We start from the raw sequence: 18439 nt of genomic DNA on the forward strand, positions 1-18439 counted from the left end.
GGTAATCATATGTAACGATTGAATATTTGTTGTAGTTTGCAGGGGACAATTAACGAAAATTAGGTGCGGAGTGAGGGGGTTTTATGAGAGGAGAAGCGGAGGTTCAAATGGTGATAACAAAGAGAATTTTGTCGGAATCGGCTTTGGTAATAAAAGAATATTAACTTTTAGTGGGAAGTGGTATTATCAACTATTTGAAATTTTAGAAATGAATGCAATTTATTGAATACTTTTTTTTTTTTTTTTTTATAAACTGGGCATTAACCAACTTACGCATACCTCAACTAACTTAAGACTAAAATTACCAATAAGTAAACTTCAATGGTTACTCTATTAGCAACAAGGAAGTACTCAAACTCATAACCTTTGAGTAATACACTAAAGTCTATATCAACTACTCGCCACCCAAAGTAATTAAATATACTATCTTTAATTGATAGTGTTGCACCCAAAAAAGTTATTTAAGTTATTTCTCATAAAAAAATTTTAAAATCCAAGATTTAATACATAAAGATTTAATCTATATTATACTTTTTTCTTATGAATAAAAATATATATATAATTTGTATTGGTAATAAATATATTATACTATGTATTCAATTGGTGATTAGAATGGTAAAAACTTAATTTTAGAGATGAAATAAGAATGTTTTATGTTATGATTGATTCTCTAAAAATGGATGAGTCACGGTGAGGTCAAACTTTGGTGGGTTTAGTTATTAAAAAAAAAAAAAAAAAAATTGCTTTAAAAAAAAGAACTTTATATCTTGCTTTTGTAGAATTGAGGCATGTGTGCAATGTATCAAACTCATTGTAGTCACTTCTGCATATTTGTTTTATTTATTTAATAAAATTGACCTTAGGAATAGTGATATAACACAAGTGCTTTCAGTTATCTAAAACGATTATTTATTTTTAAAAATACAAAATCTTATTTTGGAATATAATTAAATTAAGACAGTATAGCTGTCATGTTTTAAGTAAACCTTATAAAATAATATAATTTGAGCCGTCTTTTTTCCCACACCTTGTTTTTTTTTTTTTCTTTTAATTTATGAGTGGAGATGCCAAGGCAATTAATTTTAACAGCCACCCTTTGGTTGAATTAGATAGGTAATGTAAACAATTACTACTTCCGAAAATGGTTACTTATTGATTAGACGTTCAGTGTAGACAAAAACTGAGAAAGGTCGGTCCAATGTATACTAAATATGATTTGCAATTATTTTAAGTAATTGATTAATTGCAAACGATAAGTGATACCAATTCAACAAGTTTCATCTATCTACAAAGAGTAAACGACTTTTGCCACCCAAGGTTTGCCTCAATAATGAACATATTAAATATCAAAAAAAGTATACTTCACTTTCTAATTCGGTGTTCAGCGAGTAACTAAGGTTAGTAGTAAAGAGGTTTTCAGAGTAGAGACGTAGATCAATCGGTGATCGATTGAATACTTTTGTCGAAATCAACTAAGAACAAAAGTTTATCTTTATAGTAGTTGACAATTATGAGAAATTAGTGTTGGTGGAGATGAGAGGAGACCAGAAGTTCAAATGTGATAACAGAAAAATTTGCTCGGAATCGGCTTTGATAATAAAGAATATTAACTTTTGATGGGAAGTTTTTTTTTTTTTGGGGAAGTGTCATTAAGGCAAACCTTGGGTGGGAAAAAGTAATTACTCTGTACAAATTCAAACCGCCAACATAATTGCTATCATCATTCAATGAGAAAGAGGTTTATTGGGTGCTTGCCCATTTTTCCTTTTGTGCTAGGCAGATGACAAATTCTACAAATATAACTCCTCTTTATAGGATTCCAATATCTTTTGGTGATGGATCTTAAGAATAAGGTTGACACGGAGTTAGAAAAAACGTTTGTGTTTGTGGAACATTCATGCTTAACCTTTGTTTCCTCTTCTGGTTAACTGTCAACATAACTTTAACATTAATCCACGTGTCATTCATTAAACTTATTACTTTTGGCCATTAATTTTTAATTATAATTTAATATTACTGTATTAATAACTTTGACTTTAATTGTCACATAATTAGATTTCTTTATGTTGAAGATTAATGATTATAATCTTTTTTACTATTTTACCATCGATTAACTAATGGTATTGAATTTAACATATTAATGATCTAACTAGGCCAATTGAATTCTTAGCAGCCGTTGTCTTATTTTTCTTGTAAATATTATGAGTGAAGGTAATATTTATAATTACAGTAAAGTTGTTGGTAAGGGTGAATAAATACAACTGGTGCCGCATAAATTAGGCTAATATGAAACTGAAATTTAATCAAATATGAAACAAAACAAAGGGCTTTTGTCAACTTTTGTTACATTAATTGAATCTAGTCGGGCTTATTAGATTTATTAAGAAATCCTTTGCTCAGCGTAGCAAGTAACCTATTTTTAGTTTGTTTATTATTTTTCTAATGACTGTTCAGGTACTACCTATGTAAGTTTAATCTTAATTTATTTTACTAATCATAGTCAACACTTTCTTAATCGATTATCTTTGATATATTCTTAATCAGGATTATTTGTATTTATTTAATTATATTCAGTATTTATTAGATTTATATAATTTTATATATAAATAATAATTCATTGAGTTTATACTCTTTCACATTGAATTTCCTTTTTTATAAAATATTTGAATTATTAGAACATTTGAAAAAAAAAAAAAAGGGTTAAATTATTAATATGAATTTTCTTGTCAACAAGTTAAGTACTGTCCGGTGTCGTTTAGATGTGAATAAAAACATGGTATTTGGGGCAGAGATATAGGTGGGCCAGGAACGCACGAGCACTGTAACCTTAAGAGATTTATAAATATAATTTTGAGAGTTTTGGAATCCGTTGATAGTATCAGAAATATTATATTGTAATATGAACAGTCACCGGAGGCGAGGTCTATAAAGTAAGGTCAATTAGTTAAATTAAAGACTAGAGTTGAGCCCTCCTTTTAATTTTTTTCCTTCCATTATCAAACATCAAGCAAGTCACAGTCAGAGTCTTGAGACACAGACAAACATGGAATCAACGAGTTTGAACATCGTAACATTCTCTGATCTTTGAAAGTTGCTGGTTGTGTTGTGTTGTTTTGTTTTAGGTGTAGAAGTTACTTTTAAAGTGAGTTTGAAACTGGTTTAGTTTAATTGTGTTTTTAGTGTTTGATAATTTAGATTTGTGAGTTGATTTGGTGGAAATGGAAGTTACTCTTACTAGAAATTGTTATCTTGAGGAGTGTGGGAATAATAATAATGAGTTAGATTGGTTAGAGTTTTGAAAGTCGAAAGTGGAGTTACTAGAAATGGGTTTGTTACTTCTATGTTCACGGGGCCACCCATAAAACGCAGGGCTGGGTTGAGGATAAAACAGGCGGGACGAGGTTCATATCGTGGTAGCTAGAGAAGATTGTAGTGGTCATTTTTGGGTAAATTGCTTTTATGTGTTAGAAATCTTTGTGTTTTTCTGAGTTCATCAGATGGGGACTCTGCTTTGAGGCAATTATTCAAGAGTTTTTGCACCAATTTATCTTGGAATTATGCTGTGTTTTGGAAGCTCAGCCACAGGGTCAAATGTAAGTTATTTTATTTACAATTTTTTATGCATGATTAAATGTTTCAATCTCTTTGACATGATGTTAGAGACAGATTACTTTTAGGATTTACAGTCTTCTTTGGTTGATGTCTAATACTACAGAAAGGCTTTTTGGTCTAAATATGTGTGAAAGGCTTGTTGTGCTGGTAGAGACTGAGAGTTTTAATAGGAATTAAAGTTCGTATTAAAATTTGGTGATATATTTGTTGTTGGGATTTGAATTACATCATTAGTTGCAAGCGTATATATGATGCAAACAAGTCATGTATCGATACTTTTACAGGATGAAAATGCAGGATAAACACTTTTTCAAGTATACTGATTACTTACTGTTATTTTAATTATGTTTTTCTAATGTGTACATATCTGGATATTGTGATACAGTTTGTACAAGTGTGCAATTTTTATGTCTGTATTCTGAATTTATGAATTAGTTGCCTTATTATTTCAGGGTCTTGAGCTGGGAAGATGGGTTTTTGATTTTCTGTAATGAATTACTTATGGTGGTAATGAATTATTTTCTTCACACTTGAAAAGTGTACAAGATGGTGATTATGGGGGATATTCAATTGGGTTAGCAGTGGCTAACATGTCAACTCTTCATTATACTGGGAGAGGGTAAGTTTTTTTATTAGCCTTTATGTTACGTACAGTGCACTTGTTTAGTCCATTGTGGTTTATATCTTTATAATTATTCAAGCTAGTATCTTCATGGGTTCATATTTATGCTTCTTGGGCATGGGGTTTTGAGGTTGAACCTCGAGAAACTAAATTTGAAGGTCTCCTCTAAGTCCTCACCTGTTGCTATTAATTATTCTCTGCACATCATCCTCCGTCTAAAGTTGCAACCTGAAAACCTGTCTATTGCGTCTAATCATGAAGTGAAACTCTTGCACACTCGATTGTTGCTTGGGAAGACATTAATTGACCAAAATCTTATTTATATTGAAAAAAAGGAAAAATAACAAGTGTGTGATTGCGCTGGTTCTGTGGAGATTGTTTTTACGTAATGTTAATTACTCCTATAAAAAAAAAAAAAAAAAAAAAAAAATAGAATATTTAATTGACTATGGTGTTTTTTTTTTTTAAATTTAACAGGTGTGTTGGAGAAGTGGCTTTACAGGGAATCATTTTTGGTTTTTTAATGATAAGTTTCTTCCGGCAAAATCAATTCAACTTAGTTCCAGAGGTGAGTTTCTTTCTACAGTTTTTAATTAGGAGAGTCAAAAACTTTTGCTATATGGTCAAAACTTTCTTTCTTTCTACAGTTTTCAAATGCAATTTTCTATTTACAGTGTCCTGAAGAATGGCTGCTTCAGTTGGAATAGGTATATCAGGTAATTTAATTTTTCAAATGCCTTACAAAATCATATGAAACATTGTTCTCTTGATAGAGGTGCATGTCATGTGTGTGCTTGTTCATGGATGTTGTGTAGGATGGATTAAGCACACTTGCTAACTTTAGTGTTCTAATTCATAAATTAAGTCCTCCAAAAATTGATATGTTTAACATTGATAATGCTTGTGGCAGATATTTTGCTGGTACCTGTACTTCCGCATGGAGTTCTCCAGCTTGGCTCTTTAAAAGTGGTGCGTATTTGTTTGGCTGTAATGGTGATTCTTGATGGTTAGTCTGATACAACTATTTGGTTTCAGAAGTTCTGGGCTTGTTTGTTTCACTCTTTTGGGTGACTTTTCTATATCATATTGGATTGCAAAATAGAATATGTTTGTTTAGTTATTGGGTCATTTCATTCAGAAAATTAATCAACTCAAATAGATTCAAATAGATTTTTGTCTAAGTTAGAAAAGTGGGTGAAACTTGTTTATATTATCATGTTCTATTCAATTCAAACATTTAACAATTACTTACATAAAAGTTTATAAATTAACAAAAACACCACCACCCACCCAAGCACGGTCGGCGCGGCAACACTGGCGTGTAGCTACTGGCATTGGAATGAGCACAAACGGTAGGGCACGAACGACCATGATCGGTCGATCTGCATATTTTGGCTAGATCGATGCACGATCGGCTAGATCCAGCCGGTCATGCACCATTTTGGCAACTTCGGTCACTATTGGCGGTGGTGGCCAGCTGTCGGCAGCGCTGGGTAGGTGGGGTGTTTTGTTAATATATAAACTTTTATTGTGGGGGGGTTTGTTTAGCTAAATTAACAAATGTAAGAGGTTAAAAATATTTAAATTTTTAAAATGTTTTTAAAAATATACAACAACTATTCTATATTTTATCTAACTCTGATATAGGCTCTGATGACGCACACTCTTTTTCCACTATCCTATTCTAAAAAACAAAAATGCTTTGTTTTAATATTCTTCAAAATCAATCCTATCTATTCAATCAAAACATTAATAATTACCTTTTCAATAGAAGTTTAAAATTAACAAAAACACTCCCACCCACCAAGCCCTATCACCTGCCAGCAGGCAAGTCGGCGTTGGCATGTAACGACGCAGACCGGGGATCTTGTCGATGTGTGTCGGTCTGTCCGTTTTGGAAGATCTACGGCAAAGACGCCTGACGACAACCAATATTGGCCGTCGTTGGTAGTCAACGAACCAAATCTGACTTCAATGGCTAGATCTGTGGCTGTAGATCTGCTGGAAAATGCCAGATCGCACGATGTCAGATTAACTAGTCTGCGCCATTCCCTACAGATTCCGGCCACCTTCTGGTGGTGGTGGTTGGCTGTCGGCAATATGTGGTGGGTGGGGGTGTTTTTGTCAATTTATAAATTTTTATTGTGAAGGGTGTTTAGTTAAATTAACAAACCTAGGGGGTTAAAATAATCTAAATTTTTAAAAAATGTACCAAAAACTTCTTAGACTATCCTATTTTTCAAAATTAATTCGCCATAAAGTATTCTAAAAAACTAACAGATGGAGTCATAATTTTCATATATATACAAATACATTCTCAGAATTGTTCTATTTGATTTATCTATCCTATTAGAATGGTTTTTCAGAATATTATATTCAAAATAATGTACCAAATAGGCCCTCTATCTTTAAATATCCGGTTATCTGTGGAAAATGTTACTTTTTAAGTCAAGATGCTGTACATCTATGTATGGGAAGGTCCAAAACAAGAACTTTAGGAGACATAAAAATGCTGTGATTATGTATAGTGATAGTTCATGTACTTGACGTACTTTTCTCCATTGAAGAGTCTGTGCTTGTGTACACACACGTACATGTGTGCTGTGCCATACATGTGCTTCTCCATAAGTACTTACACGATGGCGTCTCTCTCCTATAACAGGTTGCTGAAGATCGGCATTGGTAGCATATATCAAAGAAGATTCATGTTTCACAATATGGGAGAAATTTTGTACCTTCTACCTTAGGCAGAGAGATTCAAAATCAATCATCATCAGCCCTACTGCCGTATCATCAATAGCTTAGATAAACCATCAGTTCTGTTTGCCCAAACAAATCTGAAGATTCAGATACTGTTGACACTGGCGAGCAAATAAAATTGTGCTGTCATCTTTGGATCAGGTTGTGCCACTGTTAACTTTGCAGGATGCACTTCAAGTATCTGGGGAGGCCTCTCGGGGACTTTCATATAGTGAGACCAGCCACTAGTTGGCTTCAATAAAGAATCAGAATCACCAAGTTGTTTTATGATGCCAATGAGTTGAGGTAGTGGAGAGTAAGTTGTTTGGTTATCTGTTGGAGGAAGAATTACAGGCATATTTTTCATATGATAAATACGACATGGAAGTGTTAGGAGAATGTATAGCGGAGCTCGACGAGAGAGAGAAGTTAAAGTTGCTTTCTCTTCTAGTTATAGTATGTGCCTTAATTTTCACTCCACATTCCTCATCTTTGCCGCAGATTTTTTCACAGATTTCTATTCAATGGTCCCCATTCCTACCCTACACGTACTCTGCCTGTAGGGCAGGTCCCTTCACCTTTCTTATATATACATATTTTTTTTTTCCTCTACTGTGAAATGGGTAATTGGTAAAAAGCTGTTACTCCATTTTTGTGTTCATGACTCCAGTTTCAGGCTTTGTTTTGTTCCAAGAAAAAACCATTTATTTATTGTTGTGAACAGAGAAAGGGTTATTGTGTTGCTACTTTAAAAGAGCATGCATGCACATTACACGTAAGAAAGAAAGGAAGGATGTTGAGTGAATGTGAAGGGAGTTATAATTGGGTTTTTGAAGTTCTTTAATTAGTCGGTGAATGCGAGGAATTTCAATCATGGGATGAGATTAATACAAAGCAAATTAATGTAAATGGAAGGCATAAGTGTTACTGACAAAAAGGGCAATGATAGGAGGATGGGTTAGGGTTATTTTTTCAGTTTCACCTCGTGATTCCAAAGAGAAAGAGACACGTGGGTGGAAGTCTGAGAAATTGTTGCGGCCAAGGCAGCAATAACCATCACTTGTTTTCATTTTGTCGGCCGTAAACCTCCTCCATATATTCTTTGCTTCTGACATTGCTTACGTACGCACATCCAAACACCCTTCTCTATTAATTATTACCGACTTCCTATTTATAATAATAACTTGCACAATAAATTTCTTAAATCATTTTGGATCGTCTGTATTACAATTTCTTTCAAATGGGACAGAAAAATTGATTACCTATAAGCCTTTAACCTCCACGCATTATTGTATGTATAATTTATATATATTAGTAACCAATAAAACACACGTTAAAGATTGTCTCTTGCTTAGTATATGAGAACAGAATAAAAATAATTTAAATTGAAACAATGACTGACTTATTATATGCGTAAAGTAAATGATATTTGGGTATTACAATGATGGTCCTACTTTACATTTTTAATCATGGTCATATTAATAATGCAATCTCAAGTACGTCGGCACAAGTTAAAATATCTGCATTATTCCTATCTGTAGCCACGTGTCAAATTATCGTCATAGGATACTTCACTTTTTCAATCAGCGTCTGACGAATTACCAAGAGTCAGAGCAAAAAGAGTTTTTTAAAGTGAAGGTCCGTGGATAGAATGGTGGTAACCAATTGGATATTCGTCGTTGAAATCAGTCAGAAATTAGTTAAGAACATGAAACTTTAATTTTGCGGTGGCCAACAATCAATGTAAAATCAATCGTCAGAGTAAAAGGTGTTTTGTATAGAGGAGACCGAAGGTTCAAATTAGGGGTGTGCAAAACCGGTTATCCGATCTGGTTTTGCATTTTTCTGATCCGATCCGAATCTAATCTGGATTTCGTCTGATCCGGTTTTAATCTGATCCGAATATTCGAATCGAATAAACCGGATATCCAGTTTTATCCCAATTTGTATGAAAAATGTCAATTTATCCCCTAAAATTTTGCATTATTCTTTTTAACCCCTACCACATCATCATTTTATTACATTTTGACCCCAAAGTTTTCATCGTATTTCTAAATAGTCCACCTACTTTACCACTTTTCACATAAGACCCCAAAATAACTTCTTAAAACTTGTAATTATGGACAAAACAGGATCGGATTCGAATATCCGATTTCTTTGTAGAGCCGATCTGAAATTCGGATATTCCAAAAATTGATATCCGAATCTGATCCAAATTTTTGGATATCTAGTTTTTTTGGATCAGATATGAACTGGATATCAGATATTGGATTCTTTTGCATACCTCTTAGTTCAAATGATGTTGATAAAAATAATTTTCACTGTCAGAATAGACAGAATCAACTTTAAATAGTAACATAATACTAATTCGGTAAAAAATGGCATTTTAAAATTTATTGGAAGAGAAAAAGTCGTTTACTCTTCAAATAAATGATACTTGGATATTAAAATGATTGTCCTACTTTATGTTTTTATACATTGTCATATTAATAATGAAATCTCAAGTACGTCGGCACATAGTTTATTCCGTTAAAAAATCTGCATTATTCCTAGCTCTAGCCACGTGTCGAATTATCGTCATTGTAATAAGTTACTATTTTCATTTATTAACTTTTTTCCACACGCTTCATCATTCATTCATTAAACTGAGTTCAGGTTATGCGACGTGTATCGCGTCAAGCCGTAAAGCCTTCATCTAATCCGCCCCTTATAAAATGGGCTAGGTCGATCAAGTCTTTCTTCCAGTCAGATATTATATAAATAAAATGTAACAAAAGGGAAAATTTTTTCAATTATGTTCTTCTATTTTAAATAAATAGGTTGTAATAATATATTTATTATCTATGGAAAATACCTTAGTTTTAATTCGTTAAAGATGCAAGTGATTCATAACAAAAATTCCTTAATTATTCATGAAAAAAAAAAAGTTTGATTATTAAATACATTCCAAAAAAAAAAAAAAAAAAGTGATTTGTAGGGAACATAAAAGCGGAGAGATATTATATAATGTTTTGAGATTAGAAACATAACTGAATATGATTTAGAATTTTTAAACGTAAAATGATCATACAAAGGAATTGAAAAACAATAAATTAATTGAGGTATCCGGGCCACTTCATGATACTGAAAATATTTACAAGCCCATAAGTTAAGATAATTGCACAAATGTGTAAGGTATCACTTCATTCGAACACGAGACCAGCTTGGGGTTACTAACGAGCCAGACCTCAAAACCATCGAAAACAAGGAAGATATTGATTTTGAACTCGTTTTTGTTGTTGTCATTTCTGATTATTAGTTCTAATATTACTCTTATAAATATGTATATGTTTCTTGGAAAAATGAGATTGTTATTATTTGTTTGGCAATTGATGCGTTTGACTTGTAATCTAAAAATAATTTTCAAAAACTAGAATATGACCTCTTTTTTTTTCAGATGTATTTAATATTGTGTTTTTTATTTAAAAAACTATAGAAAACTATTAAAAAAGGTTTTTAAACCGTTCTAAATTCACTAGTTTTAGCATTCTATCCGAAAATTATTTTCAAAAGTATTTCAATTAGTTTGTACTAAATGCATTTTCAGTGAGATTTGTTGCATCTCTTGTTTAAATAACAAAAAAACTGTATATAAATTATATCAAACAGGAATAAAAGCGCATGATTCCTATAGCAGCGATCATTTCACTTGCAAAAAATCAGAAAAATAATAATAAATAATAATACAAATTTCGTGTAAACATCAGCAGCTTGAATCTTGATATCGTGATCATTCATTTCAGTTTCTTCTAGGCCGGGGAGATTAATAATGAACCTTCAAGTTCAACTCAAGGGGTCTGGTCCCTCCTATAATTGAATCAATGTGGCTGTAGAAGATGTTTTAAGGGAGGAGACCCTTTTTCTCCTTTATTTAAATAGGTTGGGTTTGGATGAAAGTCAGAAGAGCTGAGAGCCTGAGATGGATGGTGACATTTTTTTTTCCTGTGCACGCGTACTCCTCAACGTCATCAGCCCGGCCCCGCTGTACAGGTAAACCCTCTGCATCCATTTGTCTATTCAGATATGGCTTAAATGCTACAAGATTTCGTTATATCAACTTTATATATTAAAATACTATTTCCCATGCTGAAAATGCCCAGACTCAGACTGGGACACAGGCTTCCGTTCTCACCTTTCTTAATTATGATTATGGTTTGGTTTAGTCCCAAATAAAAATGCAGGCTTTATGCAACGAATAAAGATGGTTTGTTCTGGAAAGTTTAATGGTGGAAAAAAGGAAAGGGATGTAATATTATGTTGGTCCATCAACTGATCATCATCCCCATGGAAATGCCCACTCATTCTCATTCCTTATCCGCAGTTGCATGAATTTTCGTGTTTCAATTTTCACATGTGAATGCAAATTGACATTAATGACAGAACAAAAAAGTGAATGTTTTATAGGCTCATAAAAAGAGAAGCATGTTCCATAACTCCCATGGGATACCCCAACTTCCTGTTGAAATGGACCTGAATGGTCCTGGACTATGTTATGGCCTAATTATATAGGTTAGTGGGTCCACTACGCGCGTGACCATAGAAGTAAATGTGAACGTGGGCCTTAAAAGATAAAGTTCAAAAAAAAAACGCCAAGTCCTAAGCAAAAGCCAAAAAACGGTGTGCGTTGAGGAGACTTTAGTGTGTTATTGTGGAGAGGGTTAGGTAAAGCCTGAAGAGACAATGAAGCCTCGAACTTTCTATTATTTATTCATTTGAATTTTATTTCTCTATCAACTCTTCATATCCAACTTGATCATTTTTATCATCAATTCATTGGAATACTTTTCCTTTGACATATTTAAATATTTTTCTTACAATATTTGGCTATTTGCATATAAAATATATATTTTTAGAAGAATTGTGTCTATAATATTGGGTTTATATAGATGGGATACTCAATTACAAGAGTGGCTGATGGTGCGATATAGACTTTTGAACAAAAGGTTTTGAGTTTAATTTCTCTCCGTTGCTAATAAGGTAACTATTTGAGGGTTTACCGGTCTAAAACCACTAGAAGTTTTACCCGTCTGTTAACTTCAAGGCGTCGAGGATCCCAAATACCTCCAATCACAAAAATAAATAAATAAATGTCAAATCATTGTTTTGAATTTTTTTTTGTTTGTTGATGATTGGAATTGGAAATAAATAAAGCAATTATAAAGTTCAAATGGGGAAGGCAATTAATTAGATGAGTCATCTAGTTGTGAAATAAATTAAGATAATGGTAACGTTAAGCTATTGATTTAATCACTTTCAGAGTCATTTTCCTTTTGTGGACTTTGATTTTTAGTCTTTGTCTTTGGATTAATTAATAATGTTTCTAGATATTAAACTTAATGACATAATGAATCATGCCTTCAACAATGTAAATATTAATTTAAGCTTATAATCGCTCCACTTATCTAAATCATTCTATATAGTATTATAAAAATTAAATAAATGTATAATAATTTCGCCAATCTCGAATTAAATTTTATAAACCATCCGTTTCATCTGCCTGTTTTTATAAAACAGTTATTCAATTCATGGCCCATGGAGTTGAGTTTTTGACCCACTAANGCAAATTTATGATTTCCAAATGAGTCAGATTCATCAAAAATGTGCCCTTTATGTACAAGCGGACTCACCTTTAGTTGCTGCATAGATTGAAACCAATGGACATGCAATCACACCAGAAACTGAGGATACAAATACAATGCTTCCATTTCCTGAAGCCTTCAAAAGAGGATGTGCTAGTTGACATAGATGATAAGAAGACTCAAAATTGGTACCCATTATAAACGAGATATCCTCTGCTGTAAAATCTGTGGTATTTTTAAGTATAACCGTTCCAGCATTGTTCACCTACACCAATTGATTAGTCATTGTTAGAGTGCATTATAATTTTGTTCACCATCTCTCCCCGGAATTAGACTTACAAGGATATTGAGCTTCCCATGGAAGAGAGAAGAGACAGTTTCCATCAATTTTTCTCTTTGGTTTCTGTGTAACACATCACATACAGACCCGGTTACAGTAAAACCTTTGCTTTTCCATTCTTGCAAACGTTGATCAACCTCCGTTTGGTTGCGAGAACAAGTGTGAACAGCTGCTCCAAATCCTGCTAGTTCTTCTACTATTGCATGTCTAAAGCAAATAGCAAAAAGAAGGTTAATTAACTAGTTAGCCACTATGTAATTCATTATCATAAAAATTGGAGAGTCACCCACCCGATGCCTTTAGTTCCACCAGTTACGAGAGCAGTCATCCCCTTCAGAGACCATCTTTCATGCCTGGCGCCAATTGTCTCTGGTGCAGCCATGTTATCTTTCTACAAGAGGTGATCGATTATATGGAGAGAGAAAAGAGGGGGATAAACATCGGAAACGTGTGGTTCTAAAAATATTGCTTTACAATACATCAATTTATATATGTTGATTTGTGTAATGTGGACTGTGTCGATTCTCAGTTAGATACGCCTCTATCTTTTAATTATTATGTAAAACAACGATTGAAGATACTGCAACCACATGGAAAACTTGAAGAAAAACGGGTGTATGAAGGTGAAAGGACTGGTGAATTATTGGTATCAGCATGGTCTTTAATAGACATGGATGGTCCACTCCGGTTTCTCTTTTAAGTAAATACGGAGGGAAAGACAGGCACCATTTGAACGGATCCTCTAATCTCTCTTCGCCCCTAAACAAAACGTGGGTACCCGCAAGAAAATAACAGGTTGGTAGTTGCCGCCCATTTATTTGTGTAATACAAAATCTGGAGTTAAATCTAGCCATGGAAGACAGGGAAATGCGGTAATAATTTTCAGCCTTGCCCAATATGAACTAGAAATTTTCATGTAAATTATATGAATTGAGCTCTGTTAACGTAAATTTTGATAACAAAGCATTTATTATAATCTACTAATTACTTGATATTAACAAAATATGAATTTTATCTTCAATTTTTGAAAAAATTGGCTTGATCATTTAAAAAAAGTTAAATTAAAAAATAACCATTTTCTTCACAAGCAAGACCTCTCATAAGATTTTTGAACACTTCTGCCTAGGGGTGTTCGGTTCTGGGTACCCTACACTTTTTGAAGGAACCGGAACTAGAACCAGAACCGATGGTTCCTTGAAATTTGGAACCAAAACCGGAACCGACGGTTTCGGTTCCTAGATACCCAGAACCAGAACCAGAACCTGTAACAACGGTTCTGGTTTCGGTTCTGGGTACCTTGTAATATTCATGACCCCCCAAAACTTTTTAAAATGGCAAAGAAACCCTTAAAAACTTACAAATACCCCCCTGACACTTATTAACAAAAATAAAATTACAAATTATAAATTCAAAATTACAAACTCTATTAATTACTTTGTAAAGGTAGATTCTCAAAAGTCAAACCAACTTACTTTAAATGTTATGAAATATAAATATAAATGTATTCACATTACTTTTTCTACAAAAGTTTTTATTAACCCCCCTAGTCTTTAATTTTATATATTAGTCTCGGTTCCTGGTTCCTGGTTCCGATTCCAAAAATTTGGAACCGGAATCTACCAATTGATGACTGGTTTTGGGTAAGAACCGGAACCAAACTCAGGGTACCCGCCAGTTCTGGTTCCAACCGGTTCTTTTGAACACCTCTACTTCTGCCCATACCTTTCACACTTAATCACATAAATACTAATACTTCCATGACGATGAATTTTTTTTTTTTTTTGTAAGATTAAAATGTAGAATATTATGATTTTTTAATTTGAGAGAATTTAGTGTTAAAAGAAATATCAAATGTCAAAAATATGTTTAGTTTATAAAGAAAGAAAAAAAAGAAAAGAATTATATTAATTCAAATTGGGTTAAAAATTCACTTTTCCAGAAAACGATGAGTAAATTGAGTTGCTCGAGAAGAATGCATTAGGATTCCACTGAAACCATATCTGGCAAACAAGTTCATTTAAAACAATAATAAAACAAACTACATCAAACTTGGTTTTCTGACAAATTATAACCTTACTTAGAAGCGTCGACCATCTGAGGGTTTAGATCTTCAGGGTTGAAGGATTTAATTGTTTTTGTTATAAGTTGAGCTGAAACCATTCACAGTATATCCTCCATCAACAAATATAACTTGTCCGGTGATGTATGAAGCAGCAGGGAGGCAAAGAAATGCCACCGATGATGAAACTTCCTCAGGCTGCCCTGCCCGGTACATAGGATTTCGAGAGATTATTTGCTCAATAAGATTCACAAAATCAGGATCATCCTACGGAGAAACAGGAAATTAAAAGTGATTATGCATATTCAAATACTACAATTTCCGGAAATACCTCGAATTATAAAAGAAAAGCAAACAACGACTGCAGAAAAGTAGAGCAGATTTTTTTTTTTTTTTTTTTTTTTTTTTTTCGGGAGATTCATACCATCATAGACTTGAATGTTGAGGTTACGATAATCCCTGGTGCAACTGTATTAACTCGAATCTTGTCCCTTGCCCATTCACATGCCAAGTTTCTTGTAACTTGATTAATTGCACCTGGAAGAAAAATGTTTTGACAAGTGAATTTTGAAGTCGTAATTATGGAATTTGTGTTGCAATCTCAATTAAAATGTACCTTTAGATGCTGCATAGATAGAAGAAAACTGGGAAGTAGCCATAACACTTGCGATAGAGGAAATAAATATAACATTCCCATTTCCTGAAGCTTTCAACAAGGGGTGGGAAAGTTGACAGAGATGGTACGCAGACTCAAAATTAGCAGCCATTGTAGTTGAGATATCTTCTTCTGTGAATTCTATGGCAGTTTTACCAATAACCTTCCCAGTATTGTTCACCTAAGCGAAGTAAGGATTAGTTAAAAACTCAATCAAGTTTGAAAATTAGACCAAAAGCCATAGAATATAGGCATTTAGTTTGATTTGCGTTATGGCTGCTGACACTTACAAGGATGTTGAGCGTGCCGCTGAAAACGGAGGAGACGGTTTTGATCAAATTTTCCCTTTGGGCACGATCTAACAAGTCACATACTGATCCAGTCACTGTAAAACCCATGCTTTTCCATTCCTTCAAGCATTGATCAAGCTCTGTTTGGTTACGGGAGCAGGTGTGGACGTGCGCGCCAAATCCTGCTAATTCTTCTACTATGGCGTGCCTTAATTCCCAACCCAACAATGAAAAAGATTAATGAGAAAAGTTAAAAATACTGCTCTTTCTAGACATTAATTTAAATTCAAGAAATTGAAAAAAGAAGAAATAATTTTTTTGGTGAATTTCTTCAGTGACCAACCCTATGCCTCGGGTCCCTCCTGTTACCAGAGCCGTCATTCCTTTGAGAGACCATCTTTTTTCTTTGATTTTGAGAACTGCTTCTCCCATGTTTATCTTTTTTATTTAGTTGTATGATATCTGTGATGGAGCCTGATATATTAAATAGGAACTAAATGGATGTTTAAGCCAACCACCTTTAAGTCATGGGATCCACGTGTCAAGGCTATAAACTTTTCTGAAGTTAATTTCTTCCTTTTGTGGCAGTCAAGAAGGATTGGTTGTCTGAAAAATCCGAATTCTGAAACATGCCTATTACAAAATAATTACCTACCAATACGCTAAGCCACTTCTTAGCAAGGTTTTGAAACCAGACCACAGGACCCAGTCAAGGGGCCGGTTCCAGTTTTTGCCAGTCGAACTGGTCTCACCGGGTTACCACGGTTCAAAAGTTTGAAACTTAACAGAAACACCCCTGCAAAATTACCATTAAGTCCTAAAAGTTTAAAATCTAGCAAAACACCCCTGCTATATGGGCAAGAAATCGCGAATTAGACTGCGACGGTGACTGGCAGCCAATCGAAGTTTGAGATGATGAGGGTTTTGATGTGGAGATGAAGGTGACGCCGATGGTGGTGTTCCGCCGAAATCGGCCGAATCAAGGAAGAATTTACCGATTTTGTGTTTGGTAGCAACATGATCGTGGCCAATCATACTTCAGGATGATGGGGGTTTTGATGTTAGATGAAGGTGATGTCCATGGTGGTGTCAAGTGGGTTGTTTGGCACCAAAATCGACAAAATCAGGGTGATTTGAAATCCAACAAAAAGATCCCTATTAGTCCCGCAAGTTTGACCTCATAAAAACACCCCAAAAATTACCAATAGTCCCTACATGTTTAAAATCCATCAAAACACCCCTACAATCTAAACTGGACTAGAGAGGGCGTTGGTCACTGGTCCGACCGACCGGTTCGGTCTGGTTTTCAGGCATGCATCTTAGTCAATATTCAATCTAACTGAATCTTGAAAGAAGTAAGAATGGGTCAAGTCGAGTCAGGTCAGGTTGTGGGTACCCATACATTTAAATGATTGGAACACAATTATGTTAAGTGACAGATCATCTTATTTGTAGAAAAAAAAAAAAAAAAAAAAAAAAATTGGCATCAAATAAGGAAGCAAATGTTAGAAAATTTTCATAATAAATAAATACAAAATAGAAAGGCACTAATATGTCACTTGGAAAAGACATACAATTTAAATAGTTGGCTAATGGTAGTGTCCTTTTGAAGGGACATATCCATGAGGTTGTGTTGATTTATTAGATTTAAACTTTAATCCTATGGCTAAAAATGAAATGACATGAATGAAAGGTTGTGAGCCAATTGGTGCCTATAATATTATAAATAAGATCTTTGTGTGGCCATTTTCTGTACATACAGAACTAGTGAAAAGTCTTTATTTTTTTTCCACCGTTCTCTAAATCTTTCATTGCATAAATTATTCGTAGTTTTCTAGCATAAAATCCGGTGTTCTATTACTACAGAAATAGAATTCTGATTTTTGGCAGGCTTGTAAAATTCAGGAGTTGTATTCGAGTTTGCTTTTGTCGATGCACAACGCAAGCAAACATAATCGTGCTTCATATCCTGGAGACTTTGCAAGGCCCAGTGCATCACACAATTGGTGGGCGCAAATAATTTCTTAATAAAAGCGACAATTTGTAACATGCCTTGAAGCTAACTTTGATATGGGTTGAACTTGAACTAGGGGTGAGCACGGATAGTGGGTAGAACTGAAACCTGCGGGTAGAACCAGAACCGGAACTGAAACCTACCCGGAATCGGTACTGTGTGGGTAGGTTCTAGTTCCATTTTATTGGAATCGATACTATGCGGTTCTAGTTCTTATGTTTGGAGAAACCGGAACTGGAACCTGGAAAAAGAACCTGAAACGGGTACCTGGTTTGGAACCTGCTTGGAACCTGTAGCGGGTATCCGGTTTAGAACCTATTTGGAACTGATTTTTGGAACTTATTTTGGAACATGGGCTGTAATGAAATTTTTTTGAATAATGGGGGGTTTCTGTTATTTTACATATAAAAAAAATCAAAATAGAAAAAAGTTAAATTTTTAGAATAACCTAATTAAATAAATATACAATTATACTTATTACATATAAACT

At 33.9% G+C, this 18439-nt stretch overlaps 2 protein-coding genes across 4 annotated transcripts; both read right to left on the bottom strand.

Moving 5' to 3' along the window:
- Nucleotides 1–12600: 12600 nt before the first annotated feature.
- LOC116114957 (tropinone reductase homolog) lies at nt 12601–13376 on the bottom strand. Its single transcript, XM_031401092.1, has 3 exons — nt 13222–13376; nt 12931–13138; nt 12601–12856 (listed from the first exon to the last, which is right to left on the bottom strand). Exons 1-3 carry the CDS (start codon nt 13311–13313, stop codon nt 12620–12622), a joined length of 537 nt encoding a protein of 178 aa, XP_031256952.1. The 5' UTR covers nt 13314–13376; the 3' UTR covers nt 12601–12619.
- Nucleotides 13377–15009: 1633 nt separating this feature from the next.
- LOC116114954 (tropinone reductase homolog At5g06060-like) lies at nt 15010–16367 on the bottom strand. Of its 3 annotated transcripts, none has more exons than XM_031401086.1 (5): nt 16279–16367; nt 15936–16143; nt 15607–15826; nt 15442–15527; nt 15010–15257 (listed from the first exon to the last, which is right to left on the bottom strand). In XM_031401086.1, the coding sequence occupies exons 1-5, from the start codon at nt 16365–16367 to the stop codon at nt 15057–15059; spliced, it is 804 nt and encodes a 267-aa protein (XP_031256946.1). In that variant the 3' UTR covers nt 15010–15056. The 3 variants fall into 3 exon arrangements, with proteins under 3 accessions (XP_031256946.1, XP_031256947.1, XP_031256945.1); XM_031401087.1 differs by having other exon boundaries at nt 15010–15227; nt 15415–15527; XM_031401085.1 differs by having other exon boundaries at nt 15415–15527.
- Between the last annotated feature and the right edge of the window lie 2072 nt (nt 16368–18439).

Source organism: Pistacia vera, unplaced genomic scaffold (assembly GCF_008641045.1).
Source record: "Pistacia vera cultivar Batoury unplaced genomic scaffold, PisVer_v2 Contig729, whole genome shotgun sequence".
In the NCBI taxonomy this organism is placed as follows: domain Eukaryota; kingdom Viridiplantae; phylum Streptophyta; class Magnoliopsida; order Sapindales; family Anacardiaceae; genus Pistacia; species Pistacia vera.